The 26398-nt window shown below is 39.5% G+C and overlaps 2 protein-coding genes across 2 annotated transcripts; one reads left to right on the top strand and one right to left on the bottom strand.

Annotated features, from left to right (window-relative positions):
* The first annotated feature begins 58 nt into the window (after positions 1 to 58).
* marcksb (myristoylated alanine-rich protein kinase C substrate b) lies at positions 59 to 2789 on the top strand. Its single transcript, XM_052580834.1, has 2 exons — positions 59 to 405; positions 1220 to 2789. Exons 1-2 carry the CDS (start codon positions 319 to 321, stop codon positions 1826 to 1828), a joined length of 696 nt encoding a protein of 231 aa, XP_052436794.1. The 5' UTR covers positions 59 to 318; the 3' UTR covers positions 1829 to 2789.
* Positions 2790 to 3798: 1009 nt separating this feature from the next.
* col10a1a (collagen, type X, alpha 1a) lies at positions 3799 to 8755 on the bottom strand. Its single transcript, XM_052580073.1, has 3 exons — positions 8633 to 8755; positions 8201 to 8342; positions 3799 to 6161 (listed from the first exon to the last, which is right to left on the bottom strand). Exons 2-3 carry the CDS (start codon positions 8325 to 8327, stop codon positions 4321 to 4323), a joined length of 1968 nt encoding a protein of 655 aa, XP_052436033.1. The 5' UTR covers positions 8328 to 8342; positions 8633 to 8755; the 3' UTR covers positions 3799 to 4320.
* Positions 8756 to 26398: the final 17643 nt, after the last annotated feature.

The following is a 26398-nucleotide window of genomic DNA, read 5'->3' as shown; positions in this document are numbered from 1 at the left end:
AGGCCTCTGATTGGCTCACGCAGCTCTTCTGTGACGTCAGGGGTATTTGGGCGTTGTATCCAGCATCTCATTATCAAAAGAGAACAATTTCATTATCTCCATCTCGTATCCCAAAATAATATATTTTATTTGCGAGAGAGCTATTATTAGTGTTTTTTTCCGATCAGTTGATCACAGCTTTACCTCTCGTTATCTTTTTTTCCGCGGTTTTATTTGAAAACAGACGCTCTTGAGAGCGAGCACGCGACGCGTCTGAGGGAGAAGCTCGCGCTCTTTGTTCATTCATTTGATCTGCGATTCTTTGTTGCGTGTGAAAGCATGGGAGCGCAAATCTCCAAAAACGGAGCAAAAGACGAGACTGTTGCTGAAAAACCAGCCGAGGCTGCGAATAAATCAAACGGGCAGGTAATAACTTTAATATCTTTATACAGGCGTGTGATGTTTTGAGGGGGTGTGCAGTACCAAAAACCAAGTCGGTTCAAATGAACAATGAGCCTATCAACAAAGGGACTCTCCAATTTCCACTGAAAATCAGCACGTTGTATGAAATATCGATGTTATTATTGTATAAAATTAAATGATGAGCATACATTTCTAAGATTTAGTTTAAATAAATAAAAAATCATTTGCACGTTGATTAGAACGGACCCCAATGTAACGTTAACCAGTGCGTTTTAACGGCAAGTTATTTTTTCTTTTAAAATTATAGAATTACGTGTTCGTTAAAATTCGGTGATTTCATTCCCATGTTTAAAAACGAGTGAAATAGAAACATCGTCGTAGCTTTATCAAGATTTTCCGTCGTGCAAAGCCATTTCAGTAAAATCACCACGCCTTTATCACATCTTGTTATAAAATGGAAGCACAAATAAGCTGTGAGTCGCAATCCATGGATTTAATATGAGAAATGGGTTTAATATGAGAAGTGGCCTTGCAAGACTATCTGTGCACTCCAAACGATGATCTCCACGGTATGATCAGCGCTGGTGGATCAACTCGTCCATCTTGCAACGCTTTCACTTAAATGGCAACAGCATCAGCCAGACAAAGTGCTTGAGACTTCACCCACGTGGCGAACCTATAGACTCCAGATAGTGTTTTCATACAGAATTTTGTAGATTGTAAAAAAGTGAAAAGAATGCAAACATTTGGGGGTTTATTTATTTTCACAGCGCAAAAACACAACTCATTCTAAGCATTTTTTTTTTAATTCCCACAGGAGAATGGCCATGCTAAAACCAATGGGAATGCCTCTCCAAGTGCAGAAGCAGCCACGGATGATGTGCAGGCCAATGGAAAGCACTCTGCCGATGGGGAGGTAAAAGCAGAGGAAGCAAAGGCTGAGGAAGGAGGCGCAGAGAAGGCCGCTCCTGAGGGCGAAGCGGAGAGTTCCGCCGTTGCGAATGGTGAAGACACGGCCAAAACAGAAGAAAACGGTTCTGCTTCAGCTAGCAGTGAGCCTGCCAAAACCAAAAAGCGTTTCTCCTTTAAGAAACCGTTCAAACTTAGCGGCTTCTCCTTTAAGAAGAGTGCCAAAAAGGATGCTGAAGGTGGAGAGGCGGCAGCAGCAGCTGTGGAGAATGGTGAGCAGAAGAAGGATGATGAACCTGAATCTGTGGAGGCCAAGCCTGAGGCCTCCAGCGAAGAGAACAAGGCAGAGGCTCCAGCTGAGGAACCGAAAGCCGAGGAACCAGCTGAAAACAAAGAGGAAAAACCATCCAGTGAAGTAGCCGAAGAGAAGCCAGCTGAGGAGAAGCAAGCAGAGGCTGCTCCTCAGGAGCCAGCGGCCGCAGAGAGCTCAGATGCCCCAGCCGCTGCCACAGAGTAAGATGGAGGTGAAATGCCAGTTTTAGATGAAGTCCAAGGAGCACAAACATGGAAAATTTGTACAAAAACCAATGACATTTCAAACCTTCTGTTTTCTCCCATACTTTCATCCATTCCCGTTCCATCCACTACATTGTATATGGCATTTTGAAGGAAGGAAGTTGGATGGAATGAATGGAAGTGAAAGGCAAATTTTCCCACGTTTCTCATGATTTTTGTAGCAGTTGTGCAAGTTGTGTGGGTGTGTGTGCGCGGATGATTGAGATTAATAGAGCATTGCTTGTTTCAATTTGTTGTTTTTTTTCATTTTCTTTTGTAGTTGAACTATGTTAGTGTCGTAAGGACATTGAGTTGAAATGTTAGTTGAAGGTACTGGTGCCGTACAATTGGGTAAATCAAGCGTGTGGAAAAAGGAGCTATCAGAAACAACACCATTGATCAATTTACAGAAGTTATTGTTCAGTTCTCATTTGATTTTACTGTAATTACACAATTCACTAAAATAGGTGCTCAAAACCTCAGCAGCTGCATTGTGCAATGCGCAGCATTATGTATTAGTATTGGCTTTTGTCATTGCTGGATTTTACAATGTTGAAAATGGCTTTGTCATGTTTTCTTTCATAATATAAATGGTATCAGTTTATGTCCCCCCCCCTTTCTGGAAATACTCCTGTCTCAATGAGAATGATGTTCTAGAATGTTTAACATCAAAACATTTGACCTGTCATGTGTAATGCAGTCCCAAGTGGTTTTTATTCCAGCAGAGTTCCACCAATGTTTGAAAAATTGCTGGTGCAATCGTCAAGTAGGTTATTATTATTTTTTTTTCTTGTAAATACTTCAGCACCATCTCTACTTGATTTTTAAATGGAATGTAACTGCGTGCAAATCATTCACAATGCTTCTTTTACCCCTTCGTTGTAGGGGCACTCAAAACAAAAATAAAGGATTTAGACAGACAATGAGTTTTGAGTTTTTATTTTGAAATATTCTTTTTTCAATATAAATGCATTTGCCTTAAATGTATGTGATTGAGAAAATTTGATAATTTACAGGAGAATAGAGTGAAATGTTATTTTGGTTGAGATCTTTATTCCATGTCCATCTCTAACATCAAACCTATAGTACCAACATATATTGAACAACAGCAGTACAATTTTTAATTATGTGATTATATGAGGGTTTGTAGGCCTTGCCTCACCTCTTTCTCAAAACACAAAGACCTTGAGGGATGAAAAACTTTTTTTGTGTATTTATCCTGGTAAATACCCTTCTTCTAAATCCCAAGAAAAGCCAGATGCTTTCTAAGTATAAAATGAATGTTAACAGACACTACTCGGATGTTTTTAGCCAACCACAGAAGCTAAAGATAATTTAGAACCGTGTATTTTCTGCACTCCAAGATGAACCCCACCACTAATCTAGGAACCACAGGATGGGTGTGTTTTCACCCAATATTCCTGTTCCTAGTTTAGATGCTGGATATTCATCTTATATATATGCCAGTTAAACGTGGCTCCCACCTCTGTTCTAACAGATGGTAACGACTTTACCCTCCAGGTGCTCTTGTCTTTTTTTTATTCAACCACATCCCTCAAACCCTCCAAATGCAGTGCCTGCCTGTGGCTTGTGGCTCCCAGTTTCTGATTGCCTCCACCCACTGTCTTCTATTGGACTTGTCTTTCCACTTAACCAACATCTTTTGGTTGGGTGAACTTAACAGTCATCAAAGCATACTCTTTACTTTCCTCTCCTGTTTTTAAAGACACCCCTCTTGAAACTACAGAATTTATTATCATTATCCTTTTTTTGTAACTACCAACATAAAATAGGAATATATCCTTTAGATGTGTGTGCTGTTTTAATTATGTTGCATCGTATTCCACTTTTGTAGTTACCCATGTGTCTAAAATCACAATAAATGACTCATGAAATTATTCAGCATACTAAAACACAAACACAGACAAAAACTCTTTTAGAAATATTTTATTTTAGTCATTATGGTTTACAGAGCAAAATTAATCATTCAGGAAAACATTGTGAGTTTGTTTTTCATAATTTTCACCATCTCACAATATTCAAGTCAAATACAAGGATGTCAGGAAGAGCATCAGTAAGGATATAAGGACAACAATAACAGTAAAATAAGAAACAGATTTTAATTTGTCACTGTGATCAGCAACAAGAAAACAAAAAGACAAAACATAAAAATAAAAATGAGGAAAAGACATGAAATTATTAGGACACAACTTCACATGCTCAATCCACAAATAAAAACATGAAATTGTTAAGGTTTTAACTGGCTTTCTACCCCTGATAACATGTTACATAAATTACTTCCTTCTTATTGGCACCACTGCTTGGAATTTTCAAGTTGAGATGATTGTATTTCTCAGAACAACAGCACAGTCTGTTATGCATGAAGGTTTGCAGAACATGATATTTTGTTTGAGAAATAGTGATGTTTTAGAAGTGATGGGGTTGATCACCTTATCACGTAGAGGCAATCAGGAACCCAGAGAAAGAGCAATGGACATTATCAGCGGCAAAAACACCATTAGCCTCATCATCAGGGATCTGGATATAAACAGTGTCCTGCTCATTGAGCTGAAGGACAGAACTACCAGACATCTGGTCCACAAATCCCTTGTTGTACTCATCATAGGTGAACATGACTGGATCAGCATTTTTATAAAGTCCCACTAAAGCATTAGCACCGTTCACATGCATGCTATAGGAGAAGTAATAAATTCCTGGAATCTGGCAGGTGAACAGACCTGTCTCGGGATCATAGTGCTGCTCTGCATTATACACAATCTGATCAAACTTAATTGGGGTGCCAGATGGAGGATAAGGTGTCACAGTTGCAACAGTGAATGCAGACACAGGACTTTTGACAAGAACTTGGTATGAAGTTTCACTTTGGGCCTTCTCAAACATGACCTCACCAGGAGGTCCAGGAGGGCCAGGAGGTCCAACAGGACCTGGAAGACCAGCAGGTCCATCAGATCCAGGAAGTCCAGGTGGACCCTGTGGTCCAGGAATTCCCTTGGCCGCCAAACCAGCTGGGCCAGGTGCTCCAGGAATACCTGGGTGACCTTTAAGGCCAGGTGGACCTGAAGGACCTGCTGGGCCAACGGGGCCTCTTGCTCCAGGAGTACCGGCCTCACCCTTTTCACCTGCTGCTCCAGGATATCCTGTATGACCCTTTGGTCCAACAGGTCCAGGTGTTCCTGGGGCACCAGGAGCACCTGTTTGGCCAGAATCTCCTTTGTTGCCAGGAGCACCAGTAGCTCCCCTTGGACCAGGCTGGCCTGTGGCCCCTGGATAACCCTGCTTGCCTTCAATGCCTTGGGGTCCCTGTTCTCCTGTGTGCCCCTTCAGCCCTGGAGGTCCCATTGGACCTTGGTCACCCTTATCACCTGTTGCTCCCCTCTCACCTGGGAAACCTCTTGCCCCTTGAGGACCAGCTGGACCCATAGGACCAGTGGCACCTGTATATCCAGTGTGCCCTTTAGCACCTGGTTCACCTTTCTGACCTGTTGTACCTGGGCTACCAGCTACTCCCCTCTCACCTTTTGCACCAGGTTCACCTGGTTTGCCATAACCTGAAACACCTGGAGCACCAGGAGCACCAGTTGCACCTTGTGGACCTTTGGGGCCAGCAGGGCCAGGCATACCTGGAGCACCATTCTCACCTGGTTTACCTGGAATTCCAATTCCGGGAGCACCTGTTTGACCTTTTGGACCAGGTGCACCCATGGGTCCAGTTTCCCCATCACGGCCAGGTGAACCTGATTTTCCTGGTTCGCCAGGAAGCCCAGACTTGCCAGGTCTTCCAACACCAGGCTCACCAGGCTTTCCGGTAGCGCCCATTGGTCCTTCTGGACCTCTCTCACCTGGGGGCCCCTGAACCCCAATACCCCTTTCTCCTTTTGGTCCTGGTGCACCAGGAATACCTGGATGTCCTTTAACACCTGGCGCACCCTGTGGTCCCACTCCTCCTGGCAGACCTGCTGGTCCAGGTTTGCCTGTTGCAGAAATGCCTGCTGGTCCAGGGCTACCAACAGGACCAGGCATTCCTCTGGGGCCTTGATGACCAGGTGCACCAGTATCTCCTTTAAGTCCAGGTGCACCTGTGGCTCCAGGTTTGCCAGGTCCACCTGGAGTACCAGGTTTTCCAGGTGCTGAGTAACCAGCAGGACCAGGTGGTCCAGGGGGTCCCTGTGGCCCTGGCAGTCCTTCACCATCTTCTCCTCGTTCTCCAGGGGGGCCAGGAGGTCCAGGTGGGCCTGGCTCACCAGGGGTGCCTGGTTCTCCTGCTACGGATACCACTGTAATAAAACAAAAAGCATATCAGTGGCAATATTCATAGTCATTCTGTACATCAGTGGCAATAATCAGTTATAGATGGAATTGCCACTTTGGAATTGAGTTCTTGTAATTTGATGTTGACAATACACTATTAGTACAATATACCAGTATAAACATTATAATATACAGTGTTTCTACAGATCTGGAAAGATTTTAGAAATGTTTCACTTAAAGTGGTCCTATAAACATATAGTGCCTTGTTAGTGATTGTTTGACTAAAGAATGGTTCACAGATACAGAAACAGGAAGTCCGTATCAAGTTGAGCTTCAGTATGTAAGTATGCTCTACAGATCTTTTAAGTCTTTTTTTTTACTCAAGAAAAAACAGTGTTCATACATCAGAAATAAGACATTTTACATTTCAAACCTTGTGTATTGATGCATGACAAATCTATACATATACATTTATAAATATGTTTGTATGTTAAATTATTTACATTTCTTATATATATATATATATATATATATATATATATTTATTTTTCATTTTTGTGAATAAAGTACTTGTTTCAAATGTTATATTTTAACCTTAAATCTTATATCTGAGATTCTATTTAATTTAATTTCAGAAACATTTCACTTCCTGCAATTGCATGCTGTAATGTTGATAAACTTGACTTGACAAAGGCATTCCAGAATATTTATCAAAAGGCTCAAGGGATATAACTCTTTCTTAAATATTGTATTGTAAATTTAACTTAAAATCAAGGCAAGGCAAGGCAAGTTTATTTATCTAGCACATTTCGTACACAATGGTAATGCAAAGTGCTTATCATAAAAGAAAGTAAAATAATCATGAAGAAAAATAATAACAAAATTAAAACAAGCAATTTTAAAACTTTTAAAATGATTAAAACGTTTACTTTAAAATGGACTTAAAAACAGTTAGAAAATGATTTTAAAATAAAATAAAAAAAACAGTGAAAATATAGTGCAATCAAGAGGTAAAATCAGAGGTACTTCAGCATTAAATGTATTTTATATATTTTGTATTCATACTACATATATTCATAACAATCAGTTGTCTGTTTTACATGACTTTATCTGTTCTTTTTTGTGCATTTTGTAGTTCCACTTCAGAATATAATCCTTGTTTTAAAAATATATATTTATGTGGCTGTGGCTTCAGTTTTATGATTGCTTTCATGTGGTCAAATCTATTGGTTTGTAAACTGCACCATACCAAATGTCATTATTTTAGGCACAGCTTTTATGAAACAAAACAGATGTGTCTAGATTTTGCTGTGACACACCCAGACAAATCACTTTTCAACATGTCTCTAAGAAGCTAATTTATATACCTAACTTTCAAAGGTTGGTTGGTTTTGATGTGCATATACTTCAGAATCTAAAACAGCACTGAATTGCTTCTACTCAAACAAATCATATCAATATGTACAGTATTTTATTGTACAGTAATTCCAATTTAAGTATAACTTCTATAAATATATTTGAGCTTTGCAGATTTCATCAAACCATACAGTTATGCACAATATAAGAAAACAGATTAAAAAATGTTTTTCCATAAAGAACATCCTTCAGCTTATTGTTCAAAACTCCAGACTGGACTTCAGTGAAAGATATTATAGGACAATGATGTATGAATTTTAAATAGAACTAAAGAATCAGTTTTATGTAAAATGCATTTTTGCTACCTAAAAAATTATTTAAAAAAAAATGTATTCAATAATAAAATCAAAGACAGCAGAGCAGACTTCATAGTATGGTGCATCTTTAAACATATGGCATGTTTTAGCCTACAACAAATCAAAAATTTGAATATTCAAAACCTTACACAAGTTGCATCACACTATTGGAGGAAGCACTGTGTATCAGCAACCAATCAGTGTGCTGGATTCTAATCATGCAGCTTTGCTATGTGCATACCTATTTTTTTTTTTTTTTACCTAAAATTTGTTTTGCCTCATTTAGATCAAGTACCACAGACAAAAGCACGCTGCAGGAAACAAAGGAAAGCATTTTAAAATTTTATACATACCATGGCTTTTTACTGAGTAAGGCTGGTACTGAGGGGCCTTCACCACCTTCTTGACAACATATCTCTCACCATGGGCAGCCGTCAAGGCAACCAGGAGAAGAAGAATGCTTGCTACTTGTAGTTCCATTTTCAGAGGTCAAATCTGCAATGAAATTGAAAGAGTTAGATGTGATGATGTAATGAAAACTGCTGGTGGTGAAAGCTGAAATATTATAATGGAACAATTGGTTCAGCCATTTTTAAAGTAAACAACAGCTGACAACCATAAACAATGATTTCATCTTCCAATCCATTCATAATAACTTGGTTGAAACCATAACTCAAAAGTAGTAATAAGAGCACCCTCCCATCTGCACCTGCTGATAGATGTCATTCAATATCAGGGCCTAGTAACCTAAAGCCAAAGGAAAAGAAGAAAAAATGCAAACCTACCGGCATACTTGGGTTCCAAATAAATAAGAAGTTCAACACAGCCGTGGCTCCCACTTCTGAATATCCTTGTGGTATGAGCCAGACAGGATCTGCTGCTGCCTAGCACAATGATGAGGGTTTTTATACCATATCTGGCCCTTGCATCATTAAAAAACACCTACCACACTAGTACCTCCCCTCTCATCGCAAGGCTGTAATTACCAAGCAGATTTGCCCACTGTTGGCATGTCACTTCAGGATGGCTTTTTCTTTTTTCTTTAGACCCATGATTAGATCTTGTTAAGCTCCCCTCAAAGCTGCAAAAGATACACTTTAGTCCTAAATTTGGGTCGAACAATGTCATTTTTAGGGTATGGATAGCCTGTATGATGTGGATTTCCCTATTTAATGTTGGTATCTTTAGAAACATGATGTAAACAATAATTCACTCACAATATAGTTTGACTTTCTTACAGTGTACAGTGTGGTCTATCTATCTATCTATCTATCTATCTATCTATCTATCTATCTATCTATCTATCTATCTATCTATCTATCTATCTATCTGTCTATCTGTCTGTCTGTCTGTCTGTCTGTCTGTCGATAGATATAGATAGAATCCAAAAAAATCATAAATTGCACAAAACAGTACTGACCCCAAAAAATACTGTTGCAAAATGAATAATGTGAGTTACTGTCTACACCATATTTCTGTTCAGACATATAAAAAGTGTGTATAAATGCTAATTTCTTAATAGAATGATTTCAAAATGTTTTTAAGCCATCACAGGGCTGCTATTGAAAATCACTTTTCCAATTTCAGGCTTGTCTGGTTGTCTTTACAAATTCCTCCGTTTTTTTGGACTGTCTGGTGCATCTGAATTTCTCCCAGAAAAACATATACAAAAGCAGACAGATCCGGCAGGTTGGTGTGGTAACGGAAAACCTCCTGCTGTCCATAACAACAAACATGATGGATCCAAATGTGCCTGACCATTAGAGAACATATTTAACTCTTTTCCTTGAGAAATGCACATACAGGGGCCACTCTGACTCTGTTTGTTCAGCGTGTCTGTACGGAGAGTGTGTCAGGCTTTCATAAAATGTACTATTTCAGGCCAAACAAGTTTATGGTTCTTTACGTGTGTATTTTTGTAAGTGCTTCAACCAGAAACAGCTAATAAAGACTATATAAAAAGACGCTCTGGAAAATACATCTGACTTTGACTTCTTTACCCTCTTGTGTGGGGGTTACGCTGAGAATTTCACGAAGCGTCCAGAAGGGGGCGCACATTTTGTACAGTAGCCTTTAAGAGCATGCCTGTAAATGTTTCTGGATTTGTCAGCAACGTCTTCATCATTAAGCATTTCTGCCATTATGGTCCTTTCATCATGTTTTATTTCTTTAAATTGGGTCTTCTCACAAAGCTCTCCTTCATTTTCCGAGGCTGCTTTTGCAGGATTTTTTCCCAATTTATTTTTGGGTGCATGGGAAACGTGCACACCCAATTAATCATACCCTCTGCAACACAAGAGTGGTCTTGAGGTATGATCATGATGAGCTATGTGCGGCAGTCAACAGCTCCCAAATCTTTACATAATAACATATACCGTATGGTTGAGCCCACATATGATTTTATATATGATGTAGGCCTACTCCTGTTTACTGAAGCAGGAAGACCAGGTTGAATGGAAGATCCCTTTGCACACATGATGGAAGAGTTTTGCCACATAGCATATCATTAAGTGTTCCTTGAACATGAAGTTTGTTTCAACATCTCCAATTTTTAGAATTAGTCTCAATCATATAATTTTCCAAAGTGGTGCCTTAACATACTAAATAGTTTTGAATGATTGCATTTGACAAGCATTGTTTTAACATGTTCAGCTCCTGAAAAAAAGAACTTCTTAGACCTGGTAAAATAGGAGATGTTTTATAGATGTGGCATGACATCTAAAAGAAAGATCTCAATATCAGCTGTCAGCAGCATGTGTTTGATTACGGTCTACACTCAGACATTTAATGTCTTCCAAGACAGTATTTTTCCTCTTCCTTTGATTCTGATAATTTATTCACTCTTGTGTTGCTTTAAACCTTTATGTTATTTCATGAAAAAGTTTGGAAAAGGTGAAATGATTATTATATTGATCATTTACAGTGACCAGGTAAGTTTGGGGTCATTAAGATTATACACAAAATGCATGTGATGCTTAATATCTTTTTTTTTTTTTCAGGATTCTTTGATGAATAGAATGCAATCAATTGAAATACACATTTGTGACAAAAAAGAAGTCTTTATATTCGTTTTTAAAGAATTGAATGCATCCATGCTAAAATAAATAAGTATTAGCCTAATTGCTTTAAAAAACAACTCTGAAAAGTATTTGCCATGCTCACTAGCTTGATAGCTTTGTGTTATGAACTAAAATTTAATTAGCTAATTGAGCTGAATTTGTTGTTGAGTCACTGAGTTGATTCAAAAGATGAAATCGTTTAAAAGAATCATCCAAAAACAACTTAACAAAAGGTCCCTTTCAAGGGAACTTTGAACTGCGTCCTCTAGGGGGCGCTATGGGGAACACCTCATCGTGAGTGTACACATGAAGTCTCTGCACACTTTCTGAAATCCACCCTGTGGTAAGTTCGCACCCAATTAATGTTTCATGCTCTTTCTTGAGTTGGTAAAAGCCCGTTCATCTTGGGCGCCACTCCACCTATGTATGTATCTAAACAGGGTGTTGCTACTAGAGATCTGTTGAGACAGCTCTTTCAGCAAGCTATGCGAAAGCTAGCGGTAGCCCCTGTGTGACAGGCAAGACTTAGTATTATAGAAGAATAAAATGCTAAGTTCTTAGCCGTATCAGTTTAAAGGAATCTTTCCTGATTCCAAACCTTCAGCTCTACCCTGGGCCGAGGCCCTAACAATTAAGTTGGGTATGTAGCTTAGGCCTTTGGCCATTAGGGGTACTGTCACAGACAGCCGTCTAAACGTACCAGGGGCAACTCCCATGGAAATGGTAGAGTTGTTACTTAGTGTTCGCCATGATTCTGGCCTGCACTCCCCTCAGCATGGTGGCGTGGGTATACTGTTCCCCATAGCGCCCCCCTAGAGAACGCAGTTCGATGTTCCCTTGAAAGGAACAGAAAGGAAAATGTTACCCTGAGTAGGGAACGAGACACTGCGTCCTCTAGCTCCCTGCCATGCTTCGGACGCAAGCTTCAGATGAAGAAGTGAATGACGTGTTCTCCCGGTGGTTGCTTATAGTCGCGCCGATAGTGACGTCAGAGGCTGTCGCTGGCCAACAAGTTTGGTGTTTTTTCAATGTATGCTTCAGACACGGGTCATGACAAGGTGCAAATGCAAATGCAAATGTAAAAAATGCAAATGTAAAGTAATTATTCATAAAATGAACTGATCTGGTTCTTGTGTTGAACTCACTGACTCAGTGATCTGATTCTTTAGTAAACAGCTGATTGGAAGGCAAGAGTATCAGAGGAAAATAACAGCACATGGGTTAGGAATGACTATGAGAATTTACATTTCTGAGTGAACTATCCCTTTAAGTGCGTTTTTACACCATGAACACTTTCCTCTCTGCTGCTGACAACAGTTCTTTCTAAATGTGTCATTGCACCTCCTGCATGAAGTCTCCAGCGAACATTCATTTTTGCAAACTATGTTTGTGTTTACAACCCACTAAAGAGGCGCAAGTGACTTAAAATGCTACTAACATTTAGTTTAATGACAGAGCAAGTATGGGTGGAGTCTGTCTTTTTGTAACATTTTCAGGATCAGATCATTTATGTCCTCCTTTTAAAAATGGTCAAAAAGAGCAGCATGGAAGGTTTTTCATCCCTCATCTCAAAACCTGAGAGCTCAAGATGTGTCCACCTGATGAAACCATGCTTGTGTTTGCTGTATAGGTCATTAAAAGTCTGTATTGTCATGTGAGTGATTTAGTTTTCTTTTTATGAGCTGTGTGATAGGGCCATAAAATGGCACAGCACTTAAGTTACGGTGACTTCACTTTGCAGTAACAGAGGAAAAGATGGAGAATGAACGAAATACACTTCTTTCAGCCATGCAGGCCTCTGTTAAACTCATTACACTCTATGACCCTCTTGTTGTGGTTACTGTCTTACTTTATAATAACTATTATGCCTGAATTGTAGGCATTAATAAAAGTAACAAGATACTGTATATCTAAATTAATTGGCTACTGGTGCATATGTATATTCATTTCCATTACAGACACTAACATTCAACTATAATGATTTCTAAAGGGGACAGTTGACCCAAAAATCATCTCACCATTTTGCCATCCTCATTTCATTTAAAGTTTTTACTGAGTTTCTTCTGCATAATACAAAAAACAGTTGAATCAATTGAGTGATTATGGACAATAAATGAAAAAATTTAAAAAATTCAAAATATCTTCTATTGTGTGCCAAAAAAGAAAGTCACAATTGATGACAAATTTGGTGACGAAATTGTGTGAACTACAGGTTTATGTAAAAGGTGTCATATGATGCTTTTAAAAGATCATTATTTTGGGTATTTGGTGTAACAGAATATGGTGACATGTTTTAATGTTAAAAAAAAAACATGGTTTTTAAAATACTGTAGATTATTGTAGGTCCTCTATGCCCCTTTCAATAGTGTTGTTTTCTACAAAGCCCCTCATTCTGACAAGCGCAGTCTGCTCTGATTGGCCAATTTACCCAGTGCATTGTACAAGCATACTAGGCTGACCTGCTGAGTAACCTGGATGACAGGGGGAAGGAGGAATCCGACATAGTGGCCGAATTGCATTGGGCCACAGATTTGTCCCTCTGGACCACCAAAGAAACGGTCATAGCTATCGTCTGTTCTATGGCAGCAATGGTGGCCACAGAGCAGCATCTGTGGTTGAATCTGTCCGATATGCAAGTTAAGGACAGATTCTTCCTCCTAGACACCCCACTCTCGCCCTCTGGACTTTTCAGCGACTCAGTCAACATTGATAGGTTTCAGGAAGCGAGGAAGCAAGCGGCGGGGTTCCAACATTTCATCCCTCTTTGCTTTCAGGCCCATGGGGCTGCTGAACAGGAGCAGCCCCAGCAGTCAAGCTCCTCATACCGCCAGTCTCAAAAACAGAGCATTCTAACCCGCACTCCTCCACAGAAAGATCGAGGGCCGGGGCGTCAATCTCAGTCAGGGATTTTCTAGACCGAAAACGGATCTGCAGACTGTTATCTTGTCGAAGAAGACCTCGACTAAGCGGTCCTGACGCCACCACCGAGGACAGCCCACTCTGCGGATTGAAAGATAACACCTCACTATAGTGTGCACGATCCTCCTCAGTGCCCTCACAGAGATTTACTGCCAGAAGGAAACAGTATGCCTTATAGTGGATGTTTTTCACTTCATGGTGCGAACAGCGACACAGTCAACTGCCCAATTAGTACAGTTCTGGAGATTCTAGAGGAGTGCTTCTCCACAGGGTTATCTCCCTTCACTCTGAATGTATACATGGTGGCCTTAGCTGTGTACCATACCCTTCTGGGTGGTCAGTCATTGGGAAGACCCACTTGTCTCTCGTTTCCCTCGCTGCATCCTGAAGCTGCGGCCAGTACAGCACACTAAGGTGCCCTTATGGGACACGGCTGTGGTTCTGGAGGGCTTATGCAATGCCCCCTTTGAACCCATAGAAGAAGTTCTAATCAAGTTTCTCAAAGGCCAGAAAGATGGCCAAGAAAGGCTTAATCTGCTCTGTCCAGTTCGAGCACTGGTACGCTTATGCAGACAGAACTGCCCCATGGCATAAGGCAGATCATCTGTTTGTTTGCTTTGGTCCGCCCAAGAAAGGTTCTCTAGTGACCAAGCAGACTATGAGTAAGTGTGTGGTTGAGATCATCTTACTAGCCTACGAGTCCTGGAGAGGTTTTCTCATCATACTTGTAGATACTCATGATTATATGTTCGTAAGTACTTTTTGTAATCAAAATATACAGCTACTTTTAATGGTAAAGAACCTGTAATGCATTGAATTTCATTACTTGAATGGAAAAGCATCTATATTTTGATATATTTCATTACAATATATATGTTTTGCCATTTAGAAACAACTATGTATGTTTTTTTAAAATTAAACAGTACACAGGACAATTACACTGGATCAACCTGAGGTCAAGTGTTTGGGCTACAATAGTATAGTGCAGGTTTGAACATCCAACCTTCATTAGCTTTAGTAATGTTTTGTTTGAAGATACATTTAAAAATGTTTCTGGTTCACTTTCCAGTTGCCAGAGCATTTCCTCACCCAGAAGTACATGCTATATAATAATTATTGGTTGATGCAACAGGGAGCTGCCTTTGAGTGAGAGCTAAACATACCCCATCTGGATTGGCACACAAATTTGAGATTTCAATAAACTAACTGTACCACTAAAAGCTACTTTGAGTCTTATGAATGGAAGGGTGGATGGGAACTACTAAATGAGATTGTTGGTGAAATTATAGGGTCTTGGAAATAGACACTCTGAAACCGGTCTCTGGGACGTTATTCATCAAGCATGAAATGTCAAGCGATCCCACCATAGTTATTTGTCTCAAGTGGCAATATAAAGATCACAAATACTTGAAAAACTTGAAAGTGAAAGGTGTGTTGATGGTGACAAGTGCGCACCTCTGAGATAAATGTATGGCGTTACTTGCTTTTCATCTCAGCCTATAGGTGGGTCTTCTAAAAGCACTGGCAACAAAGAAACTCTTTCTTTGGAGTTGGTATGTTTGATCCTCTACCTTTCAGACATGTCTCGCCTGTTACTCTTTTAAGACAGCATGGGAGAAAAAAATATACCCTTTGCTTCAGGGAATCAGAATCACTTTATGGAATTGGTTAAATAAAGCTACCTAATGACTTTTTCAGAACATAAATTTTGCTGGTTAAGTCCTGTATTTAAAGATAATAACTGATCCAAGAGTGTCTTCCAAAGATAATTGCAGGTTTTCTGTCTGCAAGAAACAATTTGAGCAGTTTTAGAGTAAAACACGACAACATCTAAAAGCATAAAGAATACTTTTGAGTTTAGGAAAGTGTTCTGAAATTCAGTAGTCAAGGCATTGTGAAATATCATAATAGACACACAAAAAAGACATGGCTTTATCAAGTGGATCAATTGTTAACACTGCAAGAGTTCAGCGACATACTATGGACTATGTTGACAAGAGTGATGTGATGTGGAAGTATTACTCATGAAGCTTACATTGGTGATACCTGAAGGAAAACAGATTAAATTATCAAATTTTCAGCAGTAAGAAAAATGTATTTTAAAACTTGTTTTGTAGAAAATCACAGTTATATATGATATGAGAACAGTAGGACCTGTAGATGGGGTGTATGTGTTTTTAAAAAATATATATATATAATTATTTTTTCAGAATGACATATTTTTTTTTCTCAAACATAGTCTGTGGGGTAAAATGCCCCCATCCAGGTGGGGTAAAATGCCCCCAGGGGGCAATGGGCAATTACTCAAGTCAAGTCAAGTCACCTTTATTAATATATAGCACTTTAAACAAAACAGATTGTGTCAAAGCAGCTTTATAGTAACACATAGGAAAATAGTGTGCCAATACAAAATTACAATAGTAAACACTCAATTTTCAGTTAAAGGCAGTTCATCGCTGAATTCAGTGATGTCATTCAATTCAATTCAAGTTTATTTGTATAGCGCTTTTTACAATACAAATCGTTACAAAGCAACTTTACAGAAAATTATGTTTCTACAATATTTAGTAGTTGCTTATGGTGGTGACTGTCAGTTTGTGCACGTTTGACAGGATTTTAGAAAAAAAAATTAAGACGTAGTCAGCTAGACGATGAACATTATCAATATTATTAATTAATAGTTATTATATGATGCAGTCACACATATAGCAATAATTGTTAGTTCTGTTTGTTGATTCAGGGTTAGCATCATCTGAGGACCTCTGAGGGTCAGCATCATCTCTTCTCAGGTGTTCTGGATCCAGCACCATTGAGTTTAAATAGTATCTGTGCAATCAAGTCAACTATATTGCTGCAAATTAAGTAACTATATACAATATAATTAACTATAGACTTATAATGATTTGTATTGTAAAGTTATTAAGTTCCCAATGTTTCATTTTATAATTTCCTGTTAGTTCATTAGCATATGAAGTGGTCTGGGTTACAGTCTGAGCTAAAATTATATAGATCTGTTAAGTTGTTCAAATATAAATTTCTAAACTTCAAATGCAGTGAAGTGTTTGTTCAAGTAGACTTTGTTACTAAAAACTTAAAATTTGATTTGCATTCTTAAAGACTGTTCACCAAAGACTACATCTCAGTCTGGAAGAATTTCCTGCACATTTCACCACCAAAATAAGCTGTAAAGGTCAACATTAGCATTGTGAATGTAAGAGCCTTACGCGTTAATGTTTGAATTGTATTTCAGGGCAGTTCATGAAGACAGATAATCAAAAGATGTTGTGACAACCTGGACAGAAGTCAGTTCCAGATCCACCCTCTTAGGTGGACTTAGGTGCATGCAGATATTACTCAGGGACATTAACAGGGAAAGTACCTTATTTAATAATTTTAATGTTAACTGCTTAAACATACTTTTTCTTTTCTCTTGTTTGCACCTAAAAGCCAATTCACACCACCATACTCCAACAGTGTGAACACACTGTCCAAAGAAAATAAAATAACCCCTTTTTTTTTTTTGTTGCAGTGTGAACTGACCATAATGCTGTATGTTAGGTGTCACGATCATCAGCTGGAGTGCCCATGAACTCCAGTAGAGGGACTCCACTCAGAACTCTGTATTTGGTGCCATTTCCATTCATTTTTTTTTATTGTGCCAGGAACATCATTAGTATTCACAGTTGTTGCTGATTTATGCTGAAATGGTATTGATAAATGTACTCTTTATATTAATAAGTCAATTTAAATTATATTGTCACTGTTTTTAAGTTGCATTGTCTGGAGATTTTTACAGTTTTTCATTGTCAAATTTCTGTTTGATTTATTTTGAAGGGGCAATTTATAATCTATATAAAAGGAAACGTTTACGCATATGTAGATTTTATATCTTTATACACAGTTTGAGTAAACAGGAATATATTCTGTGAAAATGTTACAGCTGCATTTGTGTAATGAAGGTGCACGAGGAAGACGCTATACAAAAGGGGTTATTTTAATGATCGCGGGAGAATAAGAGCACATCCAACATAATACATTACAATACATTAAGATACAATATCACATTACATTAATCACGGACCAGAAGGAACTCAAAAGACAGGGTATTTAAGCACAGGCAATCAGGGGAATAGAGACAGGTGGGGATTAATCAATTAACCAAACAAGAACAGGAAAATGACCAAATAGGGAAACTCAAAGTCCATGTACGTAACAGAAAACATGTTTAAGTAAATTGAGAGAAATTGAGTTTATTTAACTTACAAGACTTTGTTTCATATCACAAGGTTGCTACTTTGGCATAAGATTGAGAGCATGTCTCACAACAAATGCGTGAGAGCTGGCAACCCTGGTCTTAGTTATTTATCAATTTTGGTAATTTGCAGGTCATGTCAAAAAGTAGAAACAGCTGTATTCTGTTCGCTTGACTCATGTAAGATAATTTTCTTCCAAATGGGATCATTTCGCGCTTTTGGTATGATATTTGGACATTTCCAATAGCTATTAAAGTTAGAAAAGTTGCAGTGTTCCTTTTTTTAAATGGTCAATAAATACAAAGTGTTACACCTTGCATTTCCTCTTTGAGTAAACATTAGGCCTAGATCCTGTTTAAATAATCGTGTTGAAGCAAGACCTACATTTCCAGACAGTTATAGTAACGTATATTTGTGGTCTAATGCATTTATAAACTACGCCAGTCATAAACAGTTGGAGCCCGGATGAGTAGACAGGTCCTCAGCGGAAAGTCTGGGCTAATATAGGAGCTTGGCACCAAACTATGAGACAACCTCAAGAGCATTTGACTGTGAGAGCTGCAGTGATCTCTGTAATTTCAGCATGTGCCAAAGTTGCTCTTCAGGAACCACAACTGATGACCTGTTGACTTTTAAGAACCACATCTAAGGTGGTCTTTCTGCCCCACATAATGATCTCTTCTGAGGTTTTTTCCTCAGTAGCAACTTTCCAGCCTCGGATCAGAAGTGAACACTATGAAGTTTACTGTTCCAGAACGAGCAAAATTCATTTTTGTTAATTTTTTTCCCCATATGCTATAGCCCTGGGTTGTGTGATAAGAGATTCTTGAGAATTAGGCTATATAAATTAAATAATTATTTTGGTAGCTTTGAAATGCAGTATACTTTGCATGAAGTGTTGCATTTTTGTTTTAAAAGGTGTATTTGTTGATTTAAGGGGACACGTAAGCTATTTGCAGTTATATATGAATAAATTCAGAGAGGGCAGTTTGTGGTTTTATGATGTACAAATAGAACAGCTGAAACCACAGAGCTAAACCTGCCAGAAACGTGGGTTTAGAGCCTTTGGTAAGTTGTGTTTGGTTGAAATTCAGCTATTAGTGGTAGAAATAAAACTTCAAATTTCCTTTTCTACAGATGTTCCAATTTAGAACTGACAATTGCAGACAAATTACCTTCAGAAGATTTTCTTACTTTGTTTGATTTACTTTTCCTTAAAGATTTGCCCATGCTATCCGCTCATTCATCCACAAACCAAAGCAGACGCCAAGCTCCAAACATTTTCATCTGGACAGGTTTTCTTTATCCTTCATCACCACTTAAGAGGCAATTTTGCTCAGAAATAAACTAGCCTTTACTTACTTTCTAAACATGGCATCCTTGCATAAACTACTTATGAATGGTACATGATATATAAATACTGTATAAATTTAGTCATGAATTCAGAAATGATCCTCTTGTTTGACTGGGAAACAAATCATCACTTTAAAGACTTTTGCCTTTTGTTTTTTGACAAAGTCGAACATTAAAAGTCAATTGAAATTTTTTATCGGTGTTAAACTACATTTACAGGTTTCCGTCTGTGTGGTAGTTCCATTGAAATTAGCCAAATTATATCGTTGGACCTTGGAAATCCACTGTAGTCTATACATTTACCCTCCATTATCTTTTCTAAGTTCCGTGACATTTCTGAAACGCCCTACTAAATTAAAGGACAGAAATGCACCAGAGCCCGACATTATGAGCTGTGTGCTTTTTAAAGCAGCGCCTACTCAATCTCCATCTATCTTAATGTGAGATAAGCGGCTGACAGTCAACTTCATGCCAAGCGCTCATTATTGTCAATATGCAAAAGCTATTTTTGATATTCCTAAACTGTGACAGGTTTCTAAAGGTTTGAACCTTTGCATACTTGCAAAGACAAATTCTATGCATTAATATGCTTGGATATAGAAGTGCATAGTTATTATGCCACTAATAAATCATGATAGTGCCTCTGACATTTATATGTACCTTGGTTTTTATAAAGTCACTTCTCTTTTCAGCCAACGAACTCTTTACAGTAGCCCGGTTCAATTAAAACACATTCGCCCACTGTGCTTAATTAAAACCAGATTGATGTATTGTAGATGAGTAGGAAAATTATTATGAGAGATCCACCTTTTGGACAGTGTTCAATATGAAAAGCTACTGATTAACTGCTTCTGCATAAACACAAAAACAGGTTTTTAAGTCTTTTTTTTTTTAATCATTTAAAAAAGGTAAAATATTTAGAATCACAAAATCATTTGATTTACTCATCAGCCATAGTAAAATAAATGGTCATTTTATACACTTAAACATAAAGCTAGAGGGTGCCAGAGATGTTGTGACGTAAAACTGTACATTGTGGTTTAACAGGTGTCTTGATGTGAACTTTATGAAAATTGATGTCATGCATCATTTTCACTGTGCAACTGTGATTGGTGGTCTCATAATTTCTCAGCATGTGCCACTGGGAATTGCTTGTGCATAGTTTCTCTCCCACCAAGCTACGATTTGTTTGGGTGTGTTCATTTCTAATTACTGCATGGCTGATGCTGTTTGTAGTTTGTTAAGTGTATGTAAAGGAATGGTTAGTCTTTAATCAACAGTGTTATATTCCGGATGAATCCGCATAGTTGCTGTAAAAGAGTAAATTTAGTTGGTCAGAACTTGTCTAACTTTTTCTCATGAAGAGTACACACTATTTTAAAAGTCATATTGATTATTATAATCATAATAGTGCTTTATTGTCTGAACCGTCAGAAATGTATCCTTTAGATTAAGTAGCTGCTTCTGGGTATTGATCTTAATTGCAAATGCAAATTTGCGTTTCCGATTGTTTTGCATGAATAGTTTTTTTTTTGTTTTTTTTACAATTTGTACTTGACCTGAAATGAACACCCTATTTAAATGCATGAAATATGCGTAAGCTTTTTTTGTTGTGCAATGCAGCAGATTCACGTGATCAACTTTAAAATGAGTGAAACTTCACATGTAAAACTATGAACACAGACTATTGGAATAACCGGTTTTTGCACATTAAAGTTCATATATGAGCAGATTTTTCATTGTACAATTAAATCAACTAAACTGCAACAAATATAATTGCCTGGATACATTTTTCCTTATATTCTACTGATCATTCCAGATATTTTAGAAGTACTTTGTGCTTCACTACTTTTTGGCTGAATTTATGCTGTCATAAAAAAAATACAATGACGTATCAATAAGAAAATTATACAGAATTATGGGTATGGGTAAATAGTTGTGGTTTTAACCACCCTCAATTGTTAAAATGACTTTTAACTGTAACAGAGAATTTGAGGGTTAACACACTAAAAACAAGGATAACAATGCCATAATGTGAACTTCCATGAGTCAGCAAAAGCAATTACTGTCCTTCTCAGAAGCAGGGATACAGTAGGGTTAGGAAAACTACTTTAAATGTATATTACACTCGGGTCCTCAAGTTCAAAACCAAGTCAAGGGAACCACCCTTGAGCATACACTCGGTTTAGTGCCAGCATGGCAATATTGTTTTACGATTCCAAGATCTGTAAATGTCCATATTTATTTAATAGCTTGTTATGTCATATTTAAACTCAATATCTTAATTTTCCTTTAATTAACACATTTGAGCCATGAGTTTTCTATGGGCATCGACCAATTTCACAAAGTCATTAGTCCATATAGTCCAGCTGATTAGGTTAATAACCCATAAGTAGAAGATAAACAGGTTTCCTAGTATGGTGTGTTCATGAATCTATATTTACTTCTCAAAAACATCTGCATGCAAAAGGAACCATTTACTTCAAGTTCCAAAGCCAGTTCACCTTGCCAAATTGCATAGTTCCTTTGCATACTAAACAAATTTAATTTTAGCCCTTAAATAGCACTCTGATGACAAATTGGAAGGCAGCTGAAGTTTGTCACTGCCATTGTTACATGTTAATTAGACTGACTGCATGGCTGTCAAACATGCTAACAATGAGCATTCAGTCCTTTGTGTGACGGTACCAAGGCTAGACAAAGTAGAGAAAGATGTGTGCTGGGAATGAGCCTTGTGTATATGCCTTGCTGTGGGATTATTCTACACATCACACTACAGGCCATGTCTGGGAGCCAGGATGCATGGTAGGAGCCTGTGGTCTTTGCCTCTCCCCCGGTGTCTCCAGTGGTCTACGCTGTGACTATCCCCCGGTGGCCTGGCTCCAAAACCGAAGGTAAAGAAAGCTATGGAAATGACAGCGTTGCTTATAGGGGTTGAAAAATAGATATGTTTTGATCATCCTTTGGGGTGTTTATTCTCGGATTTCCTCACTATAGCATTAGCTTCTTCAAGGAAACTGCAAATTAGGGATGGTTCTATCTTTATGTTTTTTGGTACCTTACCATTATTGCTATCCAAAGGTTGCAAATTAAGATTCTCCTTGTGTCTCAGCAACCACCGAGGCCAGAAAAATGCGTCATAAAGAATATGTTGCAATCGTTTGTGGCTTATTTGCTAAAACTGGCCGAGATGCACTTCCTCTTATGTACCATACCAGTTCACACAGTCGTACTATATTTAAGCGGCTACCTGACGCTCACAGTGTGATGTCTTTTTGTTCAGATGCCCAACAGATGTCTCAGTATTATTGCATCTATGGCAGCAATAGATGACTGAGCATCTTTGTGTTTTACTTAAAGTAAAAGCTCTCCTAGAATATCAATTCTGTCAATATTAATCCGTGCAAAAAATAGTGCATCAATTTCTGCATATTTGCATACATTTTTTGGAATAATATTAGGGTATATATTGTGCAGATCTTGTGCAAATTTTACTATATGCACATCATGTAATGTTACCACACTGTAAGTATGACCACAGTTTCACTAACGCTAACCTATCTAATGTGTACTCTCATGACACATTTTGTCGTGAGTCTTAAATCATAAAATGGTAGCACTTTATATCCCCATTAAATTCAGACATCAGTAAACACGAACAAAGTATATAACCGATTCCAATTGGAAGTACAGGGTAAGTTTCCAATACATTTCTATATAAAAAATGTTTTGAAGTAAACACAGGCCTTTTAGATGTCTATCTTTATATTTAGAAGCACGAGATGTTTTTTTGTTTTTACTCTTTTCCTCTGTCTGTGGTGTAGATATTTATAAAGATGACTGGTTCTCTACCACAATTTGTTCTGTAACTGTTGATTTTTGCATCCATCCTGTTTCCTCATGTGTAAAATGACCATCTGTGCCGAAGCCTTTAAAGATCCCGGGCTTCTCTCCAGGGGACATGCTGACTGGCCATATAAGCAAGTATCTGCACCAGATTGCTTTATTATTTGAGTATTGGTGAGCATAAACAACAGCTGAAAGGTCAAGTGAAGCTAGTTTAAATCCAACCTACTAAAACTGTTGCAATACTGCAAGTGTGTGTGTTTGCAGTCTCTTTAGCCCTGAAATGTCCCAAGAGGCATCTATCAAAGAAGGGAGGGTTCCTAAAGTAAACTCAGAGTCCACCCAAATGAACATCGACCCAGCCTTGCACACAAGCAGTCGGCTTTAACTGGGGGCAGAATGAGTCACTGTCAATGTGGTCAACACATACTGTAATTGCATACTGGATATTAAACCATCTTTGTTGAAAATGGACCCATATGGATTTACTTTGTGCATAATTATGTTTTTGCCCTAATGCACAATTGCACAGAATGCACATTATTTACAGCATACTTCATGCACAGCAAATGCAATGTAGAATTACACACAACCTGGATTCATTTTTGCCTCAATTTTATTTCTTTAAAAAAAAAAAATCCATCATGACAATAATTTAAATACAATTAAGCACATTTCCTATTTTGCACATTTATTTATTTCAACCTATATATATATATATATATATATATATATATATATATATATATATATATATATATATATATATATATATATATATATAATGTGACGAGTCAGCTGCCTCCTCCCTGATTGTCACCGGCACCCCGTCCTAAATCGCCGCCCTTCACCAGGCTCCCGACTGGAGTGGGTGTGTGAGAGGAGGGGCGCTGGACGAGTCAGGGCTGGCGGCGTGTGATGGGGCACACCTGAAGGAAGTGGAGCCTCATTACCGCCGCTGTTTAAAAGCCCAACGCGCCTCTCCTCAGGAGACCGGTCTCTTCCCCGTGCATGCACGCTGGTGTCCTCGTGGGTCCAGGAAGGGTGCGTTGAGGGACTCCCGCGCCACCAAGACGTGAGCTGCCGGACCCGCGATCCGGAAGGGAACCGCACCCGTATACACGGCCGACGGGCCAGGATGCCGGGCCGTCCATCCCCTACCAGCGCCGCGGCCGACGAGAGAGATGTGGCCGCTAGATGAAGCCGCCGCCCCTCGCGCCCCGGACCAAGGAGGGGAGCGCGTGCGGCCGCCGGACTCCGCCCCTTACCTGGACCCTTCCTCGATGAACACTGCCCGACCTACACAAATCCCGCAGCACGACGAGGACACCAGATTCCCTGTTATTTTGGACACTTTCCCCCTTTGGCCACTTTTATTCCCTGTTATTTTATGATTTCTGTTAATAAAAGCCTCTCCGAGGCCTGACGCCACGCCCACTGTGTCTGTCTTGTGCTCCTCCCGTGACACTGGTGGAGAATGCGGGCAAGGCGGAGCCTAGACAGCGCAGTTGGGAAACATCTGGTGACGTCACTCCCTCTCGCTTGCAAACGTTCATGAGAACCCGGACTGGGACGGAGGAAAACTGGGGACAGCCTCCCAGCCACACAAGGGGTAAGTGACTTTTCCATTGTCATTTTACCCTGTGGTTGGTTGAGGCTGTCACTAAAACCCGGTTTCTTTGTCCCTGTTCCGGTGCGCTGCGAGAGGGAGGACCGCCTGGAGAGGAATCCCCGCCCACTCCGACCGTTTGGAGTCTGGTTGAGGATGGTAGCACTCCCGTGTGGGTGGCGCCCTGGGGACGGGGATGTCGCTTGGGAGGGGGAATGTGACGAGTCAGCTGCCTCCTCCCTGATTGTCACCGGCACCCCGTCCTAAATCGCCGCCCTTCACCAGGCTCCCGACTGGAGTGGGTGTGTGAGAGGAGGGGCGCTGGACGAGTCAGGGCTGGCGGCGTGTGATGGGGCACACCTGAAGGAAGTGGAGCCTCATTACCGCCGCTGTTTAAAAGCCCAACGCGCCTCTCCTCAGGAGACCGGTCTCTTCCCCGTGCATGCACGCTGGTGTCCTCGTGGGTCCAGGAAGGGTGCGTTGAGGGACTCCCGCGCCACCAAGACGTGAGCTGCCGGACCCGCGATCCGGAAGGGAACCGCACCCGTATACACGGCCGACGGGCCAGGATGCCGGGCCGTCCATCCCCTACCAGCGCCGCGGCCGACGAGAGAGATGTGGCCGCTAGATGAAGCCGCCGCCCCTCGCGCCCCGGACCAAGGAGGGGAGCGCGTGCGGCCGCCGGACTCCGCCCCTTACCTGGACCCTTCCTCGATGAACACTGCCCGACCTACACAAATCCCGCAGCACGACGAGGACACCAGATTCCCTGTTATTTTGGACACTTTCCCCCTTTGGCCACTTTTATTCCCTGTTATTTTATGATTTCTGTTAATAAAAGCCTCTCCGAGGCCTGACGCCACGCCCACTGTGTCTGTCTTGTGCTCCTCCCGTGACAATATATATATATATATATATATATATATATATATATATATATATATAGACACACACACACACATGTTGGTATATGTGGTTTATGGGGACTCTCCATAGGCGTAATGGGTTTTATTCTGTACAAACTGTATTTTCTATTGCCCTACCCCAACCCTACACCTAAACCTAACCCTCACAGGAAACTTTGTGCATTTTTGGATTTTCAAAATAACTAATTCTGTATGATTTATAAGCGTTTTGAATTACGGGGACACTAAAACTTTCCTCATAAACCACCTCCTCATTGTAATACGTCATTATACAAATTTGTGTCCTCGTTAACCACATAAACAAGCTCACACACACACACACACATATAGTATTATCATTTCATTTCTGATATAGACACATTTTTGTGGGATATGCCCAGTAAGTGCATAACATAAAAAAATACACCATATGCTCTGTGTATGCATCCCTTTAGCTAATTTGCCATATGAGTGCAGCTTATGAATACCACCTATGTAGATATCAGATAAATACATACAAATAGTTCGGCACATCTGTGTTAAAGCTTTTTAAAAACGCCTTCTTGTTTGTAAACACAGTAAAATGAAAGCCAGTTGTACAATAGGA

Source organism: Carassius gibelio, chromosome B17, assembly GCF_023724105.1.
Source record: "Carassius gibelio isolate Cgi1373 ecotype wild population from Czech Republic chromosome B17, carGib1.2-hapl.c, whole genome shotgun sequence".
Lineage (NCBI taxonomy): Eukaryota > Metazoa > Chordata > Actinopteri > Cypriniformes > Cyprinidae > Carassius > Carassius gibelio.
Note: the sequence above shows the minus strand (reverse complement) of the source record. Positions and strands in the feature narration are given on the sequence as shown.